The sequence below is a fragment of the Eucalyptus grandis genome, chromosome 11 (genome assembly GCF_016545825.1).
Source record: "Eucalyptus grandis isolate ANBG69807.140 chromosome 11, ASM1654582v1, whole genome shotgun sequence".
NCBI lineage: Eukaryota > Viridiplantae > Streptophyta > Magnoliopsida > Myrtales > Myrtaceae > Eucalyptus > Eucalyptus grandis.
Genome location: NC_052622.1, coordinates 38,606,624 through 38,630,759, shown reverse-complemented (window position 1 = coordinate 38,630,759; position 24,136 = coordinate 38,606,624). Strand labels below are relative to the sequence as shown.

Sequence of the window (24,136 nt, the reverse complement as noted above, 5' to 3'; positions counted from 1 at the left end):
TTAGCATTAAATTGGTTCGTTTTCAATTAAAAAGTAAAATGAAAAAATGGCATCAACTCCCAACTTTAAATGATCACATGAAGCACAATAATTTTGGACCACAAATTAGGGTTTTTTTACTAGGGTTTCAAGCTTAGGATGCTTATTCTTGCACCCTTTGAGACAAGCTTCAAAACGGGGAATTCCTTTGGTTCCAAAAGAGACTTTGGGGACACAAATTTCCAACCCCCTTTTGCAATCCCTCCAATCCTTTGGTGAAATGCTCTTTTCACTCCTTGAAGTTTCTCTACTTTTCACATCTTTTTGCAGCTTCACGCTCACAGAAATTCCTCTGCGAGGGGCCAAAAACAATGCCCACTTTTGAATGCCCCATATGGTTCTTGTCAGTTCTCGATGCAAATTTCGATGAATCTGTTATTCATTGTCCCTTGTTTCTTTCCTCTGTTCGATTTAATTTATATAATTTTCTTTAACTTTCTCTTCCTCAGAAGACTTTATCCCTCGTCTCTCCTCTCGGTCCAAAGAGAGAGCATTTCTGTGTTATATTACTGTTTGAGATCCGAGCCGAGCTCTCCAGAGTGTCATTCACACCCACTACAGATTTTTTAACTCATCCTCTCACTTTCGAATTTTCTATCTTTTCCTTCCTTTTTACTGCCACGCTCCCCAATGTTAAGGTTCTCTGCGAGGGCATATGACCAGTTCATCTTTGGCTTTTTGACCACCTCTCTCTCTCTCTCTCTCTCTCTCTCTCTCTGAGATATATAAAAGTTCACTTCAAGGTCACGTATTGTATTGGGCGGTTCATCTTTGCATGCTTCGGTCACGTAGAATAATAGGGTTTACGATAAGATGAATAAGGCTTTTAAGTCCTCATGCGTCTGTCTTGTTTCGTGTTCTTGTTGGAGAAATAAAACATAATACTCGTGGCATGCGTTTGGGATATTGTTTGTCGCATAGGTGCGAGTCCATGAACAATGACCTGGATAGATCGAGATTAATAGATTGTTTAGTTGATACGCTTCGCCCATAAACAATATCAGAATTTATTGACTTCAATTGCTTGAGGATAGTGTTCGAATATCATTTCCCATATAGGATGGTAAGAATGGCAGGTTTCATATTGCAAATTATTAGGGTAGATTCGATCGGTGATATGGTCGTCGACCCTAGTACAACCTACCTCATTATTAGCAACATCAAAACCTTTGCAAATACTCAAATAGAAGAATCCATCTCTTAAGTAAAAGGAAAGTGTATGATACAAGAATGTGTCTATTAGATTAGATTCGCTTGGTTGTCTCAAGTTGTCATTATAGTGATGATATTCATAAGTAGGGATCCTCTCCATTTAAGATAAGGTTGACAGCTTCATCCCTCTAAATGTCAATTTATCCTTCCCAATAGTCGAAACCTCAAGTCCATCAACACCACCCATTTATATCAATTTAACTAAAATGATCTCATACTTTTGGAAAATTCTTTCATATTGGAAGGTCGCCTGCGTAGGCAATGCAAGATTTTAGGTCGCCTAAGGCAAGCAGCCTCCGTGATCAAGAAGGAGAGAGAGAGGAGAGAGAGAGAGAGAGAGAGAGAGAGAGAGAGAGAGAGAGAGAGAGAGAGAGAGAGAGAGAGAGAGAGTCACACCAGGCGATTTCAAGAGTGCACTCATGTATACCGGTTTGGTGGGTTTAGGATTTTGATTATAGAGTGCTCCTATTCAGTACTCTCTACCATTTAAGTCAATTGGTCGTTCATAAGAATGGAGACTTGAAGAATTTTCCGTGCTACTAAGTACCAACTAGCATAATCCACGCCTTCTATTCCCTCACATGGCACTGGTTAGGTACTCAGCCTACACGTTTTCTCTTTAATGCCCTGAACTTTGCATTCTTTTCTAAAGCTCTTTGCCACGAAGCTGCGTTCTTACTAGAATCAAGTCGAAATTTTTGACCACGCAAAAAGAATAATGTTGAACAAGTGCCCGGTCGCACAGAAGTTGAACTTTCCCTAGTTATATGGGGAACTGATATATTATATTTACTCTTAATTAAGGTCTACCTGAATGTAGTCATTAGTCTTGAGTTTTCAGAACCTGAATGTAGGCTCCAAGGATCACACCCTTCAAACCCGAACCCCAATAGTTTCACGGATTTTAGGTATTTCGATGAATGTTGCAAAGCCATTAAGATAATTCCATCAATTCTCAATGTGTTCAGGAGAGTTCATCAGCACATCATCATTATTATTATTGAATCAAAAGAAAAGGGATAATTCAATTAAAAAAAGACAACTGAAATATATAAAATCGGAAGATAATCTTGAAAAAATCACCTTTGAAAATCTTCAAATAGAGGGGGAGGAAGAAAACAATTTTACTCTCAAGGATAATCTACGTAAACGGCTTGCTCGCCTTTTTCATGCCAAGTCGATGGCACAAAGATTAAGATTTGGACAAAATAGAGGGGAATTCATGTTTCTTCTGGATTCATATAATTATTTTATGTGCTCCAAATATTTCCTTTATATATATTAATATTGCATATATATATATATTACACAATAAATATTGCAGTTCTATATCTTATGTTTAATTTTAGTAAGAGGATAAACCTGCTTAATGGGATTCGGATCCACTTTATATAAAAATCTAAGGAAACTCTAGCAGAGAATTTGATCGATGTAAACATAAACAAAACGTATAAATTTAAGTAGATAAGTTAATAAATCATTAATAACTATAGATTTAAATCTATTCAATACATTTATTGGTTTAAAGATTATGCTCCCAAGCACCACACAAAATTGTGGGACAAATTGTCTAATTAGTCATAAACTATTATATAGATGCCAATTTAGTCTTAAACTTTCCAATTTTGACAATTTAGTTCAAACCTTCAAAAGAAATTCCAATGTAGTCATTTCAATTAATCTTCGCTGAAAAATTGCTTACCCGATAGTCCACTATGTAGGACGGACATTGATGACTTGGATCGTCACATTAGTTATTTCCAGCGAAAATTAGTTAAAATGATTACATTACAATTTTGTAAAATGGTTTAGGAGTAAATTGGCAAAATTAAAAAGTTTAGAATTTAATTAGCAGCCATACAATAAGATTAAGACTGGTTCGATAATTTTTACTACAATTATGTAGGGTAAGGTGTACGGTATAGGTGCGTATGACTCTATACCATAGAGCTAGTCTTGTATGACTATGCATCGTGTCTAAACTTTTGAAATGTAAAACTTACTTTATCACTTTTAATGCCCCCTAAACTTAGAATATCCATTCTACAAACTCTCCTAAACACCTTTGTCAAAATTTTGGGACGAGATTCTTTGTACCCATTAGCATCTTCACTTAGTGTCTCATTCATCGAAACCACGATTTAATGTGAATAAAGTCATCGTGAAATTTTGATGGAGTACATCAATGATCAAAATTTATCGAGACACCAATGATAATACCTAACAAAAATTGAATCTTTATATCTATGTAAGGAGGATGCACTTGTGCAAGGAAGTTCTATTTTAAAACTCGTTATCTTAACGTCTGCAAGACCCAATCGATCAAAATGCAAATTAAATAACTGTGGAGATCCACATTCGAAGATAATAACCACCCCCTCGTCACTCCTATACGTGTAAGATCTCTACTCCACCAATTTAACACGATTTGCCTAGAGATTCAGCATTCAATAAACTAACATCTACAGCACCTGTCCTATGCCAACCATCAAGAATAATATAGCACTGTTGACGAAAATTAAGAGGGACAAGCATAGCAAGAACAAAATAAAAACCCCATCACTTGTGCAATAATATATACTTTCGCGAAGACCATAAATTCTTCTCTCCTAGTCCTCATCGAGCTTCCAACATTTTGGTCACCTTGGCATGTGCAAACCCCCTTCAACGCCGTGGTCCGCCATCTACACACAGTCCCGAACATCCGCCGTATCTTCTGTGTCTCCACTAAAAGATTAAGAACCCTAACCCCAAAGATTAATCCAACATTAAATGCCCAAAACCGGCCCCAAATCCAAGAAAAGGAAAAGATAAAAGAAAAATGATCCCCACGTGGAAACAAGCTTGGGTCCACAACTACCCAATATATGGTGCCACTTGCGTAGCTTTATAGGGAGCCTGTCTTCCAATCCTCGGTCTCTCATTTGTCACGACACCCTAATATATTCCAAATTACGAGTTGAGCTGGCAAGAGCCACCCTTCTTGGCACATTCGAGTCCTCATCCAGCGTCATTAACACATATCAAATTCACTAATTTTATAACTCGGCTTCTTTATGGCTTTCGGGGGATTCTCGATTGGTGTCGAAAGGAGGTCTTTTGAGTGAGTGGGAAAGCAGTTCCTCTGCTCGATATATGTTACTAATATAGCAGCGTGTCTTCTAACGAAGCTAGATTAGTCAAATGCACCCTTGATCTGTCCTTGTGCTAACACCCCGTTTGGAGAAACGCCACGGTCGTCAATGTTATGGGGACTGAAGTTGATAGTTTTAGCGAGCATATGAATTGAAGGACACCAAGAGGTCAACGAGCGCGTATATCTCAGCTTGATCTGTGTCCACTGTTCTTTGGTCCACCCCCCTAACTTAGCCCAACATTTCTTTACTTTGTCAAAGATCTGTGTCCCAGTCCGACCTTCTTTCTCGCTGGATAGCGCTTGATGTTCCCACTTCGAGGTTTGGCAGCTGAAGGGTTGTTTAACATGTGCCGGGATGGGGATTCATCTAGAGAGATCAGTTGAAAAATGAGAAAAAAGGGGGGATCCTTTCCGAAAAGCTCTCAGAGTTAGGGGGCTTCTAGTTGCATCAAAGGAACCGTCATCATCAATATGCTAAATTGAACTTGGTGTGTGCAAATACTATTGGCCGTGCAAAATTCATTTTGAATTCAAGGACAAATGCAACTACCCAAATTTATCCTAGAGTTGACACTATAAGATATGATAAGATGACCATGATGACTTTTGCCCTTCACTTCTTTGCTTCGCCAATCCTTAATCCTTCACTTTCTTTCCTCCAGTTTTCGTCCAAAACTGGACCTTTACACTTCTCAATTTAGACCCATTAAGCCACGAGTGCAATTTGGGAATTCCTGTTTGGACGATGGGCTGGTTGAACGGTCAACAGTTACACTCCCCATTCTAGTTGACCGAAACACAGACCAAATCCCAACTTGGAGCGCAAAAGAGCGTGCAAGTGTTGGACTAGACTTATGATTCATAGGCCCATCAAAAGCTGACATGTTCATAACCATTCTGACCTGGCCCCTTGCGCCAAAAGGCTTTTTGGTCTTCAGAAGAGTAAGCATTAATCTAAATGGTACAAATAGTTCGACATGTCTCGAGTTTTAGCCAAAATTCGAGCGATGGATCGGAGCTGAGTTTAGGTAAATCCAAAGATGAGGCCAAGTAGTGTGCATGTACCAAGGGAGCTGGGTTAGGCGACCTAGTTTCGGAGGTTGACTGCTCGGCCAAGGGTCTGGAAAAGGCCAGACTCTCGAGCCGTGGGCTGAGCAACCTGTCCATAGCGGCCAACCGCCTGAACACCCGGGCGGGTGCTCGAGAGTGCCGAATTTTCACGACCAGACCGCTTTTTTGGCCTGTTCATGACCTCTATTATCATTGTGGTCGTGTTTTCCTTCGCTACGGATTGGAAGAGATTTCTTATGATCACACCTCTAATTAATGATTATAGATTTTGAATATCCGGCAAATGCAAATCTAATTGAACACAGATACGATTTTTGCAACGCATATCTCTAACCAACCGATCAGAATGCTGCAGTGGAGGTTTCTCCAATTAGAGATGGAGGAGAATACAAGGCTTTCATCCTTACTAATTCCTTGTGGAACATTTAATTTGAGCCATTTTATCCTTTGCATATTTGAAACTCGAATAGTTACTATCGATGAGCCTCTTGCTGCAACCACCTTGACGTCTTAAAATTTATCACGTAAGTATTATTGAATTTTAAAACTTTTTGAAAAGTGTAATTAAGTTTTAAAAATTATTAGAAAAAGTACAACTAAGTCTTAAAAATTAAAAAAATGCAATCAAGTCTTATAATTGGTCAAGTTTGTGTAATGAGTCCTAAAAATTGTTAGCAATTTTCGCTTGTCAATTTGGATGGAATTAATAAAATGATCTAATTGTATCAAATTGACAAATTTAAATACGCGATTGCACTTTTTAAAAATTTTAGAATTATATTGTACTTTTATGATAAGTTTTTTTATTGCACTTTCTAAAAATTCTATAATGCAGCTGCACTTTTACGATAAATTTTAAAACTTCTAATACATTTATCTCATTTCTTTTCATACCAGAATGTAAACGTCCAAGATATAATTAATTGATCAAACATTCGCTCGTCACATGACTCGAGCTGGGTGATCACTGTTTTTCAAGACTGGGCTACCGTGGTCCTCCCGGCGATTTCTCATCGATCGTGATGAAGACACGTGGCCAGATCACAATGGCTACGAAACTTCCCTTCAAGAACCTTCTCATCCGAGAGCATCAAGCAACGAACCCACCCGGGCGTCCCTACAACGCGCGACACCCTATAAAACCCTGGGTCGCCCCCCGGCGATGGCAACCTCGTACCTCCGCTGCAGAGCGACGTCGGCCGCCGCCGTACGACGACGGGGCCTTCCCTTCGTCGGCGCGTTCTGCGTGCTCAGCTTGGGGTTCTCCACCGCCCTCTCCTTCTCCTCTTCCCTCAGGACGGGTTGCGCTCGGTCCCTCCCCTTCGTTCCGCTCTTGAGGTCGGGATCTACTGCTGGGTTTTTCTTCTCGCCTTTTCGGTTTCGATCTCGCTTTGATTCTCGCGGTTTAGGCTGTTGATGGAGCGAGAACTGGTGTTGCAGATCGAAGCTTGGAGCGCCTTTCAGAGGGTTGCATTCGGCTAAGATGGAGGGAGCTCAGGGAAGCGGCAACACGGTGCCGAGCATCGTTGTCTACGTCACGGTTCCGAGCAAGGAAGCAGGTTTGGTTTCGCGTGTTTTCTCTCTTCGGAATTTGAGTAGTTTGGGGCGATGTTTCGTTGGAGATTTCGTGAGGATTGGAGTTTCGCGCTTTCGATAGATGTTATTAGCTTCTGTAAGGTAGATTCTTCGATAATTTGGTGGAAATGCACTTGAATTTGGATCTTCTTTCTTAGGGTTTTGAGCTCTTGCTTTTGTATGGTTTGGACTTAGGATTTGGTTGTGGGATTAGAGAATCGTCGAATTAGGATGATACTCGAGCCTCGACTTCAGTAGCTGTTGTCAAGAAGTCATGGAGTCCAGTGCTTACAGTGGGGCTCTAGTGCTTGGAATCGGGACAACCCGAAAGCAGGACGACTGCTGAACGCGAAATGCAGAGAGAAAAATCAGAATATGGCAGTGCATGATTATGCATATGCTTAATCATAACACGCGACACAAATTCATATGTTTCTAGAATAGATTGTTCATTACGGTTTCTCGATTTGCTCACGGGTTCACATTCTCTCGATGCTGCTGTGGAGCTCCCTCTGTTTTTAAGTAGTTGCAGTTCCTAACTGGGTTTGCCTTTTGTGTTTTTGTGCAGGAAAGAAGTTGGCTGAGAGCATAATCAAAGAAAGACTTGCGGCATGCGTAAATATAGTGCCAGGTATTGATTCAATTTGCTTTTATTTGAGATTATGCAAGGAACGGACAAGTTGGAATTCTTTTGAGTGATTCAAACCGTGAAAGTAGGCTATTTCAGATGCTCTCCCCTATAAGACTCTGGTTTTGTGAGTTAGAACCAATTATGGGTGCTAAATAGCTACAGGTGGCATTGCATTTGTACAGTTATAGCCATTAACTAACTGGAGCACACACTATGAACAACCACTTTGGCCTAGAATTGTACACACCGATTCCTCTTCTTCTAGCTAGATAATCCTCTTAAACTTTTGTATGGGTTTGTTTTCCTTGAGCTTGGACCAAGTTTGCCGTTAGTCTCTAAACAAACTTGTGCTAGGTGTGTTTTTGCTGTTGGTTTGGACGCTTAACTTGACCAAGGAGACTGTGTGTCAATGCAGGTATTGAATCAATTTACCATTGGCAGGGAAAGGTATGGAAGTGGAAGACCAATTGTTGAAATATCAATTTCATTTGTACCTAGGTTAGAAGTTATCGTGCTTGTCCAATAGCTCCGTCAAAAGTTGTACCTGTAAATGTGCTGGTCCGATGAGATTCTAAGAAGTGGTCGATGCATGCTTAATTAGGAAGCATCCAGTCTTAGGTTGTCTTAGTTTTTGCCACCCAATTGCAGATTGAGACAGATTCCGAGGAACTGCTCATAATCAAGACAAGAGAATCACTGCTAGAGCCTCTGACCCAGCACGTCAAGGCAAACCACCCATACGAGTAAGCTTCAAGCACCTGCCTTCTCTCCTAATCACACACTTGCGTGTCTTTAACTAAGGGATGCAAAGAAATATAATTTTCTCGGGACTGAAGGGTGGGCGGGGCTCAGCTAGGTGAAAGATTTTTGCTAATCTTTGATGTTTAATGTTTTTCAGTGTTCCGGAAGTGATTGGCTTGCCCATCCAGGGCGGCAATGTCCAATACCTGGAATGGATCAAGAACAGCACCAGAGACTAAGTTTTAAGGTGGGAAGGCAAGGCTTTCTGGCTGCATCAGTTTGCTTTTCATATCGCATGTGTATACTCTCTCTCCCTCTCTCGTGACTTTCTCTGAATAACCATGGTCCATGGGCATGTGTTTTCCCAGCTTGCTATATCTTTGCTAAATGATAAGTTGTGAATAGACTTTGTAGCACACCCTGCGAAAATAGCATGCTTTGCTACCTGATATATACCCGGCCTTGCAATTTATGGTATTACTCTTGTATCTCTGAATGCCAATGGTGTTTCGTCTTTTTATTTTCAATTTTATCTTTGCATACGTAGAGCATCACCTAGAACAAGGATGAAATAAGTGAAGGTAATTATCGAAGATTAAACTACAAATCAGCGTGCAAAGCAGGAACAACAATATCTACCAAATTGAGATTAAGGTCGTCGAGCTTTTGTTGAGAGTTTGATTGTTACGATGAGAGAACATAATTAGACCTAGAGTTCTAGAAGTTCATAACCACCAACCATCCTCATCGCACCGGTGGCGGACTAAAATTTGCCTGGTCCGTGAGCTAAAAGGCAGCATTCTCACGGCTGCTTGCCTGTCAGAGAGTGGCAAGCAATTCGATCTCCCCTTTGATTCGACTTGGCATCCTACAGAACCGTCTTTTATTGTGAACCTACTTGGCATTTAACTTTCGACCTAGGGGTGAGAGAACTCTTCGCACTTTTGACTACGACAGCAGGAGATAAGAGATGGTCTTTCAATCCAGTGAAAACCAACACTAAAGCAGTGAGAAGCACGTTCACAAACCCAAGAGCGTTTTCCAATTCGTTTTGGAAACAGGAAAAGGATTTAATAATCTAAAAATAAAAGAGAAACATGTCACTGATGCACGCTTTAAATCGGTACCGACAAATGACATTTCACAGCCCACCTCCTCCCAGAACAAAGTTTCGAATTTCCGTTGAGCTTACGCTGCATCTTCTAGGGCTCATCCAATTGGTCCTGCAACATTGACAGAACAGCATTTCATTAAGAAAATTGTTCTAGTAAATCACAAATAAGAGCAGAGAGAAAGGAAAAAAAATGAAGATTTGCCTAATATACACCATAAGGAGGTAGGATAAGAAAAGACGGTGTCATTGGTACCACATGCTATAGTACCCAAGGCCCGTAAAAACTGCGCTCATTGTCAATGTGCCATTAACAAATGCAAAACAGCGTACATAGCATCCTTGTGGAAAAAATTATTGTGAAATATATGTGATTATTGATAGAATGCACATGTTTACATATTTGAACGCGTTTAGGAGTGCTTTTCAGAATATTGAAAAACAGATTTCTTTTTCCTCTTATAACCATATAATAAGAGAAATTCAAAGGATAGTTTATGATTATGACTGATCACGCAAATAGTGAGAAAGAGTGAGAAGAAGCGAAAAAGGATTGGAAATCCGACCTGGACATCAGAAGTCCAGAGGGTGAGATTATCCCTTAGCAGCTGCATGATGAGAGTGCTGTCCTTGTATGATTCTTCACCCAATGTATCCAACTCAGCAATTGCCTCCTCAAATGCCTGAACAAGGAAAACATAAGAGCATGCCAATCATACAATAGTTGGGTCAACTGATATCCAATAAGTATGACTTGGAAAATTTTCTCCGTGATAGGCAAATCCGTTTATGCACTAGAAATATAAAACATGTCTGCTTCCCTAAAGCTATACAATAACCTAAGCAGGAAAAGGAAAAGAAAAGGATATTGAAACCCGGAGGCCGAAATCCTGGATGGATAATGTGCATAGAGCAACACAAAGCGCATTCCAGAATCAATGGTAGAGCAACTTATAATGGGGAATGCATAACTCTCCAAGAAAAATTTGGCTGGACAGTATGACGACACCATCAGCTTCTCACAAGAGTCAACTAAGTATACCCAATACAGTTATTCAGGTCCATTGAAATTTCTCTCTGCTATCCAATGGACGATAGAGCAAGAAATACACTTGTCAACTACAACAGCATTTTTACTAACTATTCAGAACAGACAGACAATAACATTTAAGATCTAAATTGACCAAAAAAAAACAAGAACAGACCTGTTTGGCCATGCTGCAAGCTTTATCAGACTGATTAAGGATCTCATAATAGAACACAGAGAAGTTGAGTGCCAGACCCAGCCTTATTGGATGGGTTGAAGCCAGATCTGCTTGAGCGATATCCTAGGATATACAAATGCATGAATCATTCACAAGATTAGAAAAGACAAAATTTAATCTCAAACTAAGCAATACCACATAAATTTCGAACTACATCTGCTCCACCCTCATAATGCTAGACAACCCAGAATTCTAAATTGCCTGTGCTCTTGTTAGAAACATAGACTCGAAAACATTACAAGGAGCTATTGAAGGCAAGTAACAGAACAGCACTATGGACTAAAAGCATTAGATCTTACAAGCCATGGTTCTTATAATGCACAGATCCCCTAAAATTAAGGGATCCAAATACACCCGACAAGTTTCTATCCTCCGTTTAGGCTTCATCGATTTCCCCTGTCATGCACGCAGGCAAGGTTCAACAAAAGTGTTTTGTAGTCAACATGGTAAATTAGTAAATCAACTCGTCAACAATTAGAAAAAAAAAAAAAAGGAAAAGAAAAGAAAAAAGAAAACTCAAGCCCACTACTACTAAAGCGACTTAATCAAATCTCAACGACCATCCAGAGATCAAATCAAAAACACCAGTTCTTAACCTAACAGAGTTCGAAATCGTATAACCGCTAATAACCAGTCGGCAGCCTAAATAGATCTTTAAATTCCCCTGAAATCCTGAAAGATCGTCAACTCAACCAGACAATCAACAACTCGAATCGCTCAAAAAGTCCAAAACTAGTCATAGTTCACTGTTCTCCTCCAGTTTCTCGCATAACCAAACTAAAGAAAATAATATACAAAAACCCTAGGGGAGAGAGACGGAGAGAAAAGAACATACCTGAGCCGCCTTGTAAGCGAGCATGGTATCCTCGGCGGCGGCCTTCCTCTCGTCGCCGACCTTGAACTCGGCCAGGTACCGGTGGTAATCCCCCTTCATCTTCAGGTAGAACACCTTGGACTCGCTGGCGGCGGCCGAGGGGACCAGATTCGTGTCGAGGAGGCGGAGGATGCTGGCGCACACGTCGGAGAGCTCGTTCTCGACCTTGGATCTGTACTCCTTGACGAGGACGACGTGGTCCTCGTTCTTCCGGCCCTCCTCCTTCTGCTCGATGGAGGAGACGATGCGCCAGGCCGCCCGGAGCGAGCCGATCACGTTCTTGTAGGCCACGGAGAGGAGGTTCCGCTCCTCGACGGTGAGCTCGGCGGCCGGCGTCCAGCCGACGACCAGCTTGTGCATGAACTCCACCATCTCCTCGTACCGCTCCGCCTGCTCGGCCAGCTTCGCCAGGTACACGTACTGGTCCCTGCCCAGGTTCTCCGGCACCGCCATCGCCCCGCTCCGACTCGCCGCAGCTGCTCCGATCAAATCGACCGGCCGATCGATCTAGAGAGAGAAAGCGAGGGGCGGAGGAGGAGGAGGAGGATTTGGGGGTGGATTGATTTGAAGAGAGAGAGAGAGAGAGAGGTTGAGAGAGGATTAGTAAGAGTGTGGTGGTGTTAAAAGAAAGAAGGGAAGGGGGGGGGGCTCGGGTGATCGGGTGCGGACGGAAGTACGGTGCGAGCGGATGAAGTTGACGGCTGTGGAGAGGAAAGCGGGGGACTCTGGACCGTTGATTTGGGGCTTCGCGACGGCTGCTCTGGATCGGGGAGGGCGTGGGGCGGGTGGGGGTGGGGCCCCTTGCATAGCTCGGATGGCGTAGGGAGGGATGGGTCCTTGCGGATTTCTTTATATATTCTTTCCCTCTCCCTCGTTATAAAGCGAACTGTTTCCGGTCAATGATTCGAGCCATGATTGATTGGATTGATCGCGGCTGAATTTTGGGGGGAAAAGATCAGATGCTGGGCCTCTTATTGGGCCCCGAGGTTGATGCTGGGCCTTGCTGGGCCTGGAAATCATCAGGCAGGGTAATTATCGAGGGGGTGGTTTTTTGCGGATTCGAGATCGGACCGTGTCCATAGTAAAAGATAATGAACTTTAACTTAACGTGCAATACAGTTCTTGAATTTTTAGTCTGTTAAATATAATCCATAGACTTTTGGTATATATTCGATTTAGTCCCCAAAGTTATGGAAATGTTCAATGCAGTCATTTAAGTAATTCAAGATCAAGGACAATATCAAACATTTTGATATAATTCAAAGACTTAATCAAACTATTTTTAGTCAATGATTCGAGCTATGATTGATCATGGCAAAATTTTGGGGGAAAGGTAAGATGTTGGGCCTCTCATTGGGCCATGAGGTTGACGTTGGGCCTTGCTAGAACTAGAAATCATCGAGCGAGCTAATTATCGAGGGTGGATTCTCGCGGATCTGAGATTGGAATGTGTCCATTGTAAAAGTTAAAGATAATGACAAGAATGGTCTTGAACTTTAACTCAATGTAAAATACGATCCTAAATTTTTAATTGGTTAAATGTGATCCATAGACTTTTAATACATGTTCGATTTATTTATGGAAATATTCAATGCAGTCCTTCAATTAATTCAAGCTTAGGGAAAATATTGAATATTTTTCATATAATTCAAAGATTAAATCAAACATGTATCAAAAGTCAATAAACCATATTGAACAAATTAAAAATACAATGATCACATTACAGATTGAATTAAAGTTCAAATATTATATTGAACAAATTAAAAATATGTTGAGTCATAATTTAGGGGGCATTTACATCATTTTCTGTAAAAGTTTGAAAAGTCCATGGAATTCAAAAAAACCAATCAAAGGAATCCAGCCAGACTAAACTGAAAAGCTATGGTACATTCGTCAAGATATCATATTTCACATCGGTCGGGGCGAGAATGCGTCTCAATTTCGGATCGGGCCAAAACTGACATAATTAGGTTGGAACTACTTTTTGAATTTGCTTCGTAACATCGTACACAGACATAGTTAATAAGGTAAGAGACTTTTCAAGCCATCATATAGCCGTGACATTCAACATATAGCCGTGACATTCAACGCAGTAATGATGCGTTTGAACACGAAAAGGACGACTTACGGACACAATAATCCCACGGAATTTTTTTGCTCCAGGGAATCAGCCGATCCAGCTGTCCGTTCCGTATTGGATGCTCGCCTTCGCAGGCTATTCGCTGCTCTGTAACAAGACAAGACAGACATCGCGCCTCGACAATGACCCAACCCGGGTTTGAACAAACCATCATTGGGTCTGGTCGGGTGCGATCGTCGTGCCATAAATTCGCATCCTCATTTCTTCATTTTCAAAGAGAGGGCCCTCATGGCCCGAAAATCAGGGCGGGGCCTTGCGTTGATGAACTGGTGGTACGGTTCCTTGGAACCCAGACGGCAAGCTTGTCATTTATGCCATTCGATGCGAAACGAAGTTAAATGGGTCGAGTTAAGACAGCCTAGATCAAGGGACAACGGCGAGCGGAGGGATGTCACGGCCAAGATGAGATCAAGACAAGACTATGGAATCCCTTTTCTTTTCTTTTTTTCCTGGACGATCAGAATAAATTGCAGCAATAGGGTTCGAGCTATTGAAATTCAGGACTGGTTCGCTTGTGACTAACATCAATGGACGCATCCACTGGGAACCAGAATGCAGTGGCACTACCGATCCAAGTTTCCCAGACCATGTCTAATTGCCCAGCACGCCGCAAATAGTGAGCATAGCTTGCACTCCACATCGCTCGACCATCACCGACCATGCAGATGTGGACCTATCGAGTTTGCTTGCACTACAACAAATGCACACTGGCGAAATGAATCTACGCTTTGGAAGATGTCGAGTCACTCCATCGTTATGCCAGTACTACAACCCTTCTCAGCATAGGCCTCATGAGTGAAAGACAACAGACAAATCAGGTCAACTGTAAATGACTCATATGATCAACTAACATGATCACATCACAAATTTGTTACCCTTCCGAAAAGATACGGGTTGGCATCCTCAGGAGCCAGAAGCTACTAATTACTCACTGAAGATTCAACTCCTGAGAATAGAAAAAGAAAATAAAAATCCCCAGTGCCTTCTCATGCCGAAGCTAGTGGCTACTAACATATACATGCCACGCATCTAGAGCTTCCTTATATGTGATTCAAGAGATACAGAAGCATTTAGCTCACCAAATTGATTGCCGGATCCCCAAGCCATTACATGTCAATATAAGGCCCTTGTAACGGTTAAGGTAATCCTGCAGCAGTAGAAGAATGTTATATAGGCCAATTGAATCCAGAGGAAGTTTATCAAAATATTAATCTGTTCCAATGAAGAATGCAGTCCAGAACTTACAACTATATTGTAATCATAAACATGTGACATCCCTTTTGTGTCATATTCTCTCCTTTTGGCAGGATCACTAAGAACTGTCAAGCAAATTCATGGAACAAACAATTAGAACCACATCCAGCTGCTGCTACTATCAAACATAATCAATCAACCACCAATAACCCAAACTTAAAATTCCACTCAATGACCAAATGCTCCACGTATAAGAGACTCTGAATGAAAGCCTAAAATTTAAACTTTGTTGTGGTTATGAACTTTCATGATTCAACAACTATCATGTGGATAAGATCATAAACAATGGCCTAGTCTCACAATCAAGGTCCCATAAATTACTAAACGATTACAATGGAACAAACTATTATCTTTTTCACCACTTATTATGCTCATTCTCAAAGGACCCAACTCAGAGTTCTCGTAATGATGATTTGAAAAGTTTCTACAATGTTAAAACATAAATATCAACTAGCCCACATGAATCAAGTATCTTCATTGCATGAAGAGATCCACCACCAGCAGTGCTTAGATCATCTGCTTACCAAACTCAGTTCTGTGGCGGACAAATGAGAGCAGAAAATGCATTCTATTAAGACTAACTCTTCCTTTGTTACAAGAAAATCCAACAGAGTGAAAAGTAAAGAGTTCCCTTTATGAGGCATGGCACTTTCAAGTTGAAGTTAGTAAAGACACAGGAGGCCCTTGTATTACAGTGGATGAGAATTAAAATAAATTGAACTCTGCACTATTAAGAGACTGTAGTAATAACCGTCCAAGTACTTGAGTAGATTAAGTTCTTAATAGTTTTGATACCAATTTTGTACCACGTTTATTGAAACCCTAATCAGTCCAATTGATTCCCCAATATCAATGATCAAAAATCAAACTCTTCCCTTTTGAACTCTCTGGTAACCGAATTAAATCCTATGCCAAAATCTTTAGAAGCATCATTGAAAGTCAAATATTGATACAAACTGACAAAAGTCAAAATACATCGAGCTTAACGCGCCAACTGATGATACTGGATATCTTTCCATAACATCACTCAGAATTCTGGTTTCTTGGACATACTGACCCACTCTACCAACCACTGGCATTATTGTCATGTGTTATGATAATTTATATCTGTAGAGCAAATGATTACTTTCCACGACAATCAATCCAGTCTAACCTAGCCGCAAGTTGCATACTTTGCACCGACTGCTCAGTTCTGGTATTCCAGACTATTGCCAACGTTTCCTGGACTAGTACCATTGATCTACGGAGTGGAAATCAACTACTTTCACATCCAATCCTCCTCCAATGCAGCTCTGACTCGACTTCATCATCACAGAACACCCCTACAAGGACCAATTGACCAATCTCATTGATTCAAGCCACAAATGTAACCAGCACTCGATCCATTAGACCCAAAAACAACGGCACGCAAGAACTTCTTTTCTTTTGGGCCAGAGGCTGGCATACCACTTGCCTAGTTCCATAATCAAAATACAAAGGCAAAATGCATAGAAAACACAAACCACTGAGCAGTTTCTAAGAACTAAAGCTAGAGTGAGATGACACGACAAACGCACAAGGAGACAGAGAATTGAACTGACCCTGGTACGCTTCATTTATCTCTTGAAACCTCGAAGTCGCATCGTCCTGACCTTTTTGTTTGTCCGGATGCCATTTCTGCACCACGAAGCGATCCGTAAGAGACCAATACAAAGATACAGAAACTCCCCATCCCATACAATCAGAATGCAGCTCTCTAAACGATCCTCACGAATGCAACAAACCAAGAATTGCAACAAACAGCGAGCTAATTGCGACCGGAAACTAAGAATTACAGCCTCGTGGCCTCAAAAACTCTCTCTTTTAGCTTGCGGATAATAGATGGATTAGCTAAAAACGAATCAAAACACCAAATTCAGCAATTCGCAGCAAACGGCGAACCAATAGCAACGACATAGCAACCAAACCATCGCCGACAGCCCCAAAAGAAAAAGAAAAAAAAATCACGGACCAGCGCAAGCCGGATGTAATTAGACCGGATCGCGTCCTCCGAGGCATCGTAATCCACCTCCAGTATCTTATAATAGTCCTGCACAACACAAGAAGGAGCACCAAAATCAGACGACGCCGGAGGGGCGCGGAAGGAGGAGCCCTAGAAAAGCCGGGAACGCCGGGGTTCCTCCGTCGGACGCGGTCCCCCGGGGAGCTCGCGGCGGCTAACCTTGGGCTTCGACAGGAGGGAGAAGAAGTCGAAGTTGAAGCGAGATTCCTGCTCGGGCTCGCCGTCGTGCTGCGGAAGAGCGTCCTCCCACATCATCCTCGCCGCCGACGATACGCCGCGCGCGGTGGCCCGAACGGCGGAGGAGGTTTCGGGTGGAAGAGGATAACGCGAATGATTGTCTCGCTACGCTCCCGTGGAATAGTGGAAATTTCTAGAGACGGTCTCGATCTTCGCGACTAGCAGGAGAGCAGATTTTTTCTGATTTTTTTTTTCTAATTTTTTTTTTTAAATCGTTCGTGAGAGAGAAGGGAGAAAAAATAATTCGGAGATTTTTCTTGATTCTTTGGTTGCCGCCTAGAAAATGTGTCCATTCTTTCCTCCACGATTCGATTTGGAATTAACGAGGTTGTGGAAGGAAAAATTGGAAAGCAAGCCGCCGCATGATTAAAGAAAAAATCTGTCCAAAACGAATCTTAGCAAGTGGTGCGAGTGCGTGTCCTCGCATCTTGATTTTAGCTCGGTTTGGAATTTCGTTTTCGCTGGGATTGTTACTAATAGTTTGCACAACGTTCGATCCAATGCTCGTGAGTTTCATTAGGTTCGATGCCGATTCTTAACTGGGGAGCTCGTCCGCTCTCGATGGAGAAGGATGATTAGAGAAAAAAGGGAGCGATGACTTTGGGTTATTTTGTCATTTTTACTCTTAAATAGATGCATCGAGCAAACATTGAGGTGAAAATTGCAATCACCTTATAACAATCAAGTGTTTATCAATTAATAACAACATAGTTTCATGTAATTTCTTATAAAGCATTTTCTAAAATCCGTGAAATTTATGGATAATTGTATGTCATGACTCCCTTGTATTAGGGATTCATTATAATCTTTGATTAATCTCTCCATTTCCTAAGCTAAAATTTTGTGCATCCGCCACTTAATGATGATGATGGTGTCGATGAGGATGTACCAATTACATGTGTTACTATACTACTCTCGATTAGCATAAGAGCTTGTTGGTTCTTGAGCTTAAGCAAGACCTATGATGATCTGGTATGACTTTGCTAGACAAGCGTACACGTTTCAACTTTCCCAAGTCTCAGCCTATCCTTCCTCCTTAGTTGCATATCATTTGGGTGTCCCATAATTATCCGTTCAACTAGATATAATAACATAAATGATATTGAAACTTTGATTTGATGTACAATATCATCCCTAAATTTTTAATATGTATGATATGATCCTTAAATTTTGGTTCAATGTGCAATGTTATTCCTAAACTTTCATTTTATATAATATAATCCATAAACTACCCATAAATATTTAATATTATTTCTAAAGTTTAGAAAATGTTTAAAAGTTTAGAAATCACATTAAATAAATTAAAAGTTTAAGAACGATATTACATATTAAGAAGCTTAGTGTTGTTTTTATCTCAAGTATCACTTATGTAGCACCGACACTAGCACCGACACTCTCCGAAAGCCTTCGTGTCGTGTCCGACACTCCGACACGCTCCGACACGTCCCGACACGTTTTGACATGTGGTCAACGAGTGTCGAAAAATCCGACACATGGTCAACTCTCTCCGACACATTCCAACACGCGAGTCCAGAATTTCGACATGCAATTCCAACACGCACAGGGTCAATTTTAAAAATTTATAATACTTGAGGGGTCAAAATATAAATATACAAAAAAGAAGTAATAAAAATGCTATAAATATACACACACGGGGTCAATTTTTTTTTTTTTAGTTTTGTTTTTTAGAATTTTTTAAAGTTTTTTTAAAAGTCTTTTACTATGAAAGAAGTAAAAAATGCTATATATGATAAATAAATAAATTTAAAAATATCATTTCAGCATTTTTCTTTAAACAATGTTTTTTTCCTCTAAGTTTTATGTATTATTGTAACAAATTAAAATAATGAATGATATTATTTAGTATTTTTCATATAAATTAATTCTAGGCTATTTTTATTATTATTTATTTATGCATTTATATATAAAAATATATTTAATATATAACGTGTCGGAATTCTCTATTTTTAATAAATGACGTGTCGGCGTGTCGTGTTGTGTCGTGTGTCGCGTGTCCGTATCGATGCTACATAGAGTATCGCAAGGTCACTTTCACCAGATATACGAAGACAAATATAAGATGCTTTTTGCTGTGCCCAACTAATAGAAGCATGAAAGTCAATTTATCTTAGTGAGGACAAAGAACTCCACTTTACCTTTTTTGAACATTATAAGTGGCTCCACAGTCGATGTAACATCATCTAACTTTCACTTTATCATTTACGTTTCTTTTTGCCTCTACGGTTGTAAGAGAACGTATTGTTGGAATATTAGATGGAAAAATTTAAGAACCTTTCTTTACAAAATAAAAATCGGAGAAAATTTTTAATGGGTGACATGTAATATGATTGACGAATCTATCGGTAAAGGTGTTGTGACCCATTAGAAATGTTAACCATTAAAAACTCGTTAATTAAGGGTAAGCATGGTTCCGGTGTAAAATGAAACCTGAGAATCGGACCGGTAAAAACATATAGGTTCCAAGTTCTAAGATATGCGGAGTAGATTTCAAGTTTCAAAAAATGAGGACTCTGTTTTAACGAGTATGTTCTAAGTTCTTGGTTGAAGGAATCTAGAATCTACAACCTGAAATCTGTAACCAAACTATTTTTCCTAGTCTATGTCATCACGTGATCCTACAATATTTTATGCCGTTCAATGATGAATGTATAATTTAGGAGCACTAGTCCGAGCTTCCATTTTATGACCAAACTTTTACTTTACTTATGTATATATTTTTATTGCATTAAAATATAAGTTATGATCAATGAATTATAACAATAAATGGTGGCCATTAAATGTTTTAATTTACTGCAATTGTTTAATTAATAATATAGGTGAAACTTGGATAAATAGTAAAACTTGTGATAGGATAGGTTCCAAATTCTAGGGTATGTAAGGTAAGTTCTAGTATCCAAAAAATGATAAACTTGTTTCAATAGGTAGGTTCCAAATTACATGTGGAATCTATACGAACCTAAGACTGCTCACCCCTATCGTTAATATGTAACATGTATATCGCATTTGATGTGCTGACATAACAATGTATGTGTTTAATTATGTGGATTTGTAGTAGATCGTGATGAAAGAGAATATTTAATTTGATGTGGCACGTCGAATCTAGAGCATGTAGCTTCTAAGGTGGGTAATGTGTGACATCTCTGAATTAACTCATTTGAAGTATTGACGATAGGCAAACCCTTTCCTAGAGTATGTAGCTTTGACCTTAGACACTTTCCCAAGAAACACTCATTTTGACAGTATTATAACCCGAGAGCGCTCTAACCTCATACACTTTCTTGGGAGATACCTATCTTGATAAAGCTTTAACCTAACTACACTTAAAGCTTGCCAGTATGTTAAAAAGCTCATCCGTAAGTTAATTTTAATTTGTGCGTACGTGCGCACACACATATATTTCCTAAAATCGCTCTCCCACTATCATGTATGCAATTTGATTTATACCTAATTACCCCATTGATCATCCTAGAAACCTACTATGAGTCATTCCATGTTTGAGCCTTTTGGCCCCAGCGACCACTCTCTATACTAAGCCTCGTGATTTTGTCATTTATTATACAAGCAAGCACCGTCTCATGTGGTCACCTATCATGCTAGTAATCTAGCCTGAATACGCTCAATTTTGGAATTATAAAGCAAAGTTTACCGTCACGTCAAAAGTCACATTAGTAAGTTAATTACAATTTTCATTAACACACACACACACACACACATAGTATAATGCTCTTTTATATTCGGTGTACTATTCAATTCATTCCTACTCCATTCGTCATTCTAAAAGCCTGCTAGGAGCAATTCCTTTTCCAATCAATAATGCCCTCATTGGACTGGGTTGTTACATAGTAAATTTGTCCAATGTGAGAACTTTTGCTATACGCAATCAATCTAAGTTTTTGGAATTATACCTATCTTATAGTCTCCTAAAACCACCCTAGAATTTGTGAGTTTCACTGAGTTTTAGGTATCCTATACTCAAAATGAAATCAAAGAATAGATAATATAGTAATTCTTATTATTAGCACATTGAACATTCCACACGATAACATACATGTTCATGTCTAATAGTAACATAATTCTAGAATGATACAACATTGAAATCAATAGAACAAATAAATGAATTAGCTTTTTCTCAGAAAAAAAGATACTACAAATGTCATAATTTTCGTTCAGTATTTACTTGAGTGGCATAATTTCCTTTTCGATCACTTGAGTGCCATAAATGTTTTTTCAATTACTTGAGTATCATATAAATTTTTAATCGATCAATTAAATATCGTAACTTTTTAACAATGTTCACCACGAGTGTTTCACCGCATTTTTTTAAAAATATAGTGCTCAATTGATCCTTTGAAATTATAACACTCAAGTAAAAAAAAAAAATAGAAATCACAATTAAGTGGCCGAAAAAAAATTATGACACTTAGTTTCATCTTAAACATAGCCGAGCTAATTTGTCACAAAGAAGGGGGATGGAGATTTTTTTCTTTCCTTCTTTTTCGTGGGGCTAGAAGTTGTTAATCAGGTAGACATTAAAATGTAATAATTTCTGAAAGAAAAATGAACATCATAAATGATTAAATATATTTATATTAAATTAAGAAATATTAAATGGGATTATCTTTATCATTTTGTGGGGTATTTGCATAGGTACGGTGTAGGGTGCGGTGCGTTTTGGTAACATTTCGTTTAAAAATTGTTTCGGGAACATAAAAAAAAATGTTTTTTGCTCGGGAACAATTTTTGAATAAAAACACGTTTGGTAAATTTGTTCCGGGAATAAAAAATTAACAAACACATTTTGAAAATTTGTATTCTTTTTTGTTTCTTTTAATTTTTAAATATTTTTATTTTATTTTTCTTTCTTTTTTTCTTCTTTTGGTCGGTCGTCGGCCTTGGCCATGGCCGGCGACCGGCCGACGAGGGTCGGCGGCCTCGCCCGGCCACGGCGAGGCTCGCCGACCCTTGGCCGCTAAGCCTCGCCGTGGTTGGGCAAGGCTTGGCCTCACCGGGCCATCGCTAGGCCGGCAAACCTCACCGGTGGTCGGGCGAGCTCGGGCTTGCCGAATCTAGGCGAGCTCGAGCTCACCCGGCCAAGACGAGGCCGAGCCTCGCCAAGGGCCGGGACGCTCGGCCTCGTCTGGGGCTGGCGACGCTCCGGCGAGGTCGCCGACCCTTGATGGCCGGTCCCCGGCCATGGCCGAGGCCAGCGACCGGCCAAAGAAAAAAGAAAAAGAAAAGAAGAAAAAAAAGAGAGGAAAGAGAAAAATTGTTCTTAAAAATTGTTCTGAAACAAGAAACGCGTTTTTTTTTTTGTTTCCGTTCCAAATATGTTATTGGGAACAAAAAAATAGATTTGGAACAAAAACGCAAATAAATGCGCTTCTGTTCTTTTTAACAGAAATTTTGTTCATAAATAGAAACAAAGAACATTAACAAACAGGCCCTAAAAAGTTGGTACAATCTCAAACTTCGGAATCTACTATATATGCACTTGTCTTGAAAATTTAGAATAAGGAACCGATCTTGCTTGCTTTTAACACTCACACAACCTGCCCAACTGTGCCAGGCTCACCTGCACATCCCTGTCGAATCAACATGCCGCATGTGAAACGGTGCTGGAGAGGGCGGCCTAAGGTTGAACGTTTGGCCCTCAATTATAAATGAAATGCAGGGTCATATATGATTAAGAATATGTCCTTCGGGATGGAAGTTGGTGGCCCCTTGAAATCTACCAAAAGCTCTTTTGCCATCTAATCTTCAAACCACGTGTCATGTACCATTTAGAGGCTCTAAAGGTCAACTTATGACAATTTTAATTGTGCGCGTGAAATCATGGTGGCTAGCCTGTGGATGTATATATATAATACATAGATTTAATATGTATTCATAGTGGATGACGATCTAAGTGCACAGGCTTTGACATTGAAAATACAGACTTTCAAGTGTGTTTGATGACGATTATTTTTTATTTATTTTATTTGTTTGCTTTATTTCATCTTTCCTCTTTTGGAATAAGAATTTTTTAAGTTGCATTTTAACATCCCCTATATTTGAAAGAACACTAATGTTTCCAATCTGAATGTGAGCGAAATTAAACTAGCCTTAGGTTAGGCGGTTCGAAATTGCGAAATATCGTTTAAAAGCATGCAATTAAAGGCATCTCACAAGGACACCTGCATGACAAGGACTTGCCCAACCATATTTGGTGCTAACACGAGAAGATCGATGCACCGCAACATGTGTTGAGGCCATTCGTGGAGGATCACAAATTGACGCTTGAGGAGGAGAAGGATATGGTAGGGAGAACGTACGAAGAGAGATGCACAGTTGTGTGGCATATGCCCATGTACCCGTTACATCCAAAATGATTTACCCGGGAATGTCCAACTCTAGCATTCAATGAGCCAAAAGACCAACGTCATCAAAAAGTATTTATCGGAAGTAGGAATGCAGTGATGCATTTATTTCATCGAGAATTTCATAATAAAGATAAGAAAAATTATTAGTTTTCATTTGTTTGGTAGCTAAAAAATGCTTCCTTCTTTTCATATAGAAAATTTCATTTTTTCCTTGATCTAAATTTGTTATTTTCCGCTAATGGACAACTCTTTTTAAGAAATCCACTAATTTTCCGTTGTCTGAATATAGAAAAATAAACGATCCTCTTTTTCTGATTTTCTGACGTGGATTTTTCTCTTTCTTCCATTTATTACAGGTCCGAAAGCGAGAGCGACGGTGGTATGAAAATCAGTACAGCTAGGCTTGCACTGTCATCTCCCCGAAGCGGA

The 24,136-nt window shown here is 39.9% G+C and overlaps 3 protein-coding genes across 5 annotated transcripts; 1 reads left to right on the top strand and 2 right to left on the bottom strand.

Annotated features, from left to right (window-relative positions):
• Nucleotides 1-6,528: 6,528 nt before the first annotated feature.
• Nucleotides 6,529-8,901, top strand: LOC104449165 (protein CutA, chloroplastic). Of its 2 annotated transcripts, none has more exons than XM_010063209.3 (6): nt 6,529-6,796; nt 6,899-7,017; nt 7,602-7,664; nt 8,080-8,111; nt 8,313-8,407; nt 8,563-8,896. In XM_010063209.3, exons 1-6 carry the CDS (start codon nt 6,621-6,623, stop codon nt 8,642-8,644), a joined length of 567 nt encoding a protein of 188 aa, XP_010061511.2. In that variant the 5' UTR covers nt 6,529-6,620; the 3' UTR covers nt 8,645-8,896. The 2 variants fall into 2 exon arrangements, with proteins under 2 accessions (XP_010061511.2, XP_010061510.2); XM_010063208.3 differs by having other exon boundaries at nt 6,601-6,814; nt 8,563-8,901.
• Nucleotides 8,902-9,369: 468 nt separating this feature from the next.
• LOC104449166 (14-3-3-like protein B) lies at nt 9,370-12,258 on the bottom strand. The gene is made up of 4 exons (XM_010063210.2): nt 11,617-12,258; nt 10,722-10,844; nt 10,083-10,199; nt 9,370-9,628 (listed from the first exon to the last, which is right to left on the bottom strand). Exons 1-4 carry the CDS (start codon nt 12,106-12,108, stop codon nt 9,608-9,610), a joined length of 753 nt encoding a protein of 250 aa, XP_010061512.1. The 5' UTR covers nt 12,109-12,258; the 3' UTR covers nt 9,370-9,607.
• A 2,291-nt stretch (nt 12,259-14,549) lies between these two features.
• Nucleotides 14,550-17,513, bottom strand: LOC104449167 (chaperone protein DnaJ). Of its 2 annotated transcripts, none has more exons than XM_010063211.3 (5): nt 17,250-17,494; nt 17,040-17,117; nt 16,630-16,705; nt 15,041-15,114; nt 14,550-14,942 (listed from the first exon to the last, which is right to left on the bottom strand). In XM_010063211.3, exons 1-5 carry the CDS (start codon nt 17,343-17,345, stop codon nt 14,871-14,873), a joined length of 396 nt encoding a protein of 131 aa, XP_010061513.1. In that variant the 5' UTR covers nt 17,346-17,494; the 3' UTR covers nt 14,550-14,870. The 2 variants fall into 2 exon arrangements, 1 of the variants encoding a protein (XP_010061513.1); XR_001988451.2 differs by lacking the exon at nt 14,550-14,942 and adding an exon at nt 16,203-16,371 and having other exon boundaries at nt 17,250-17,513.
• Between the last annotated feature and the right edge of the window lie 6,623 nt (nt 17,514-24,136).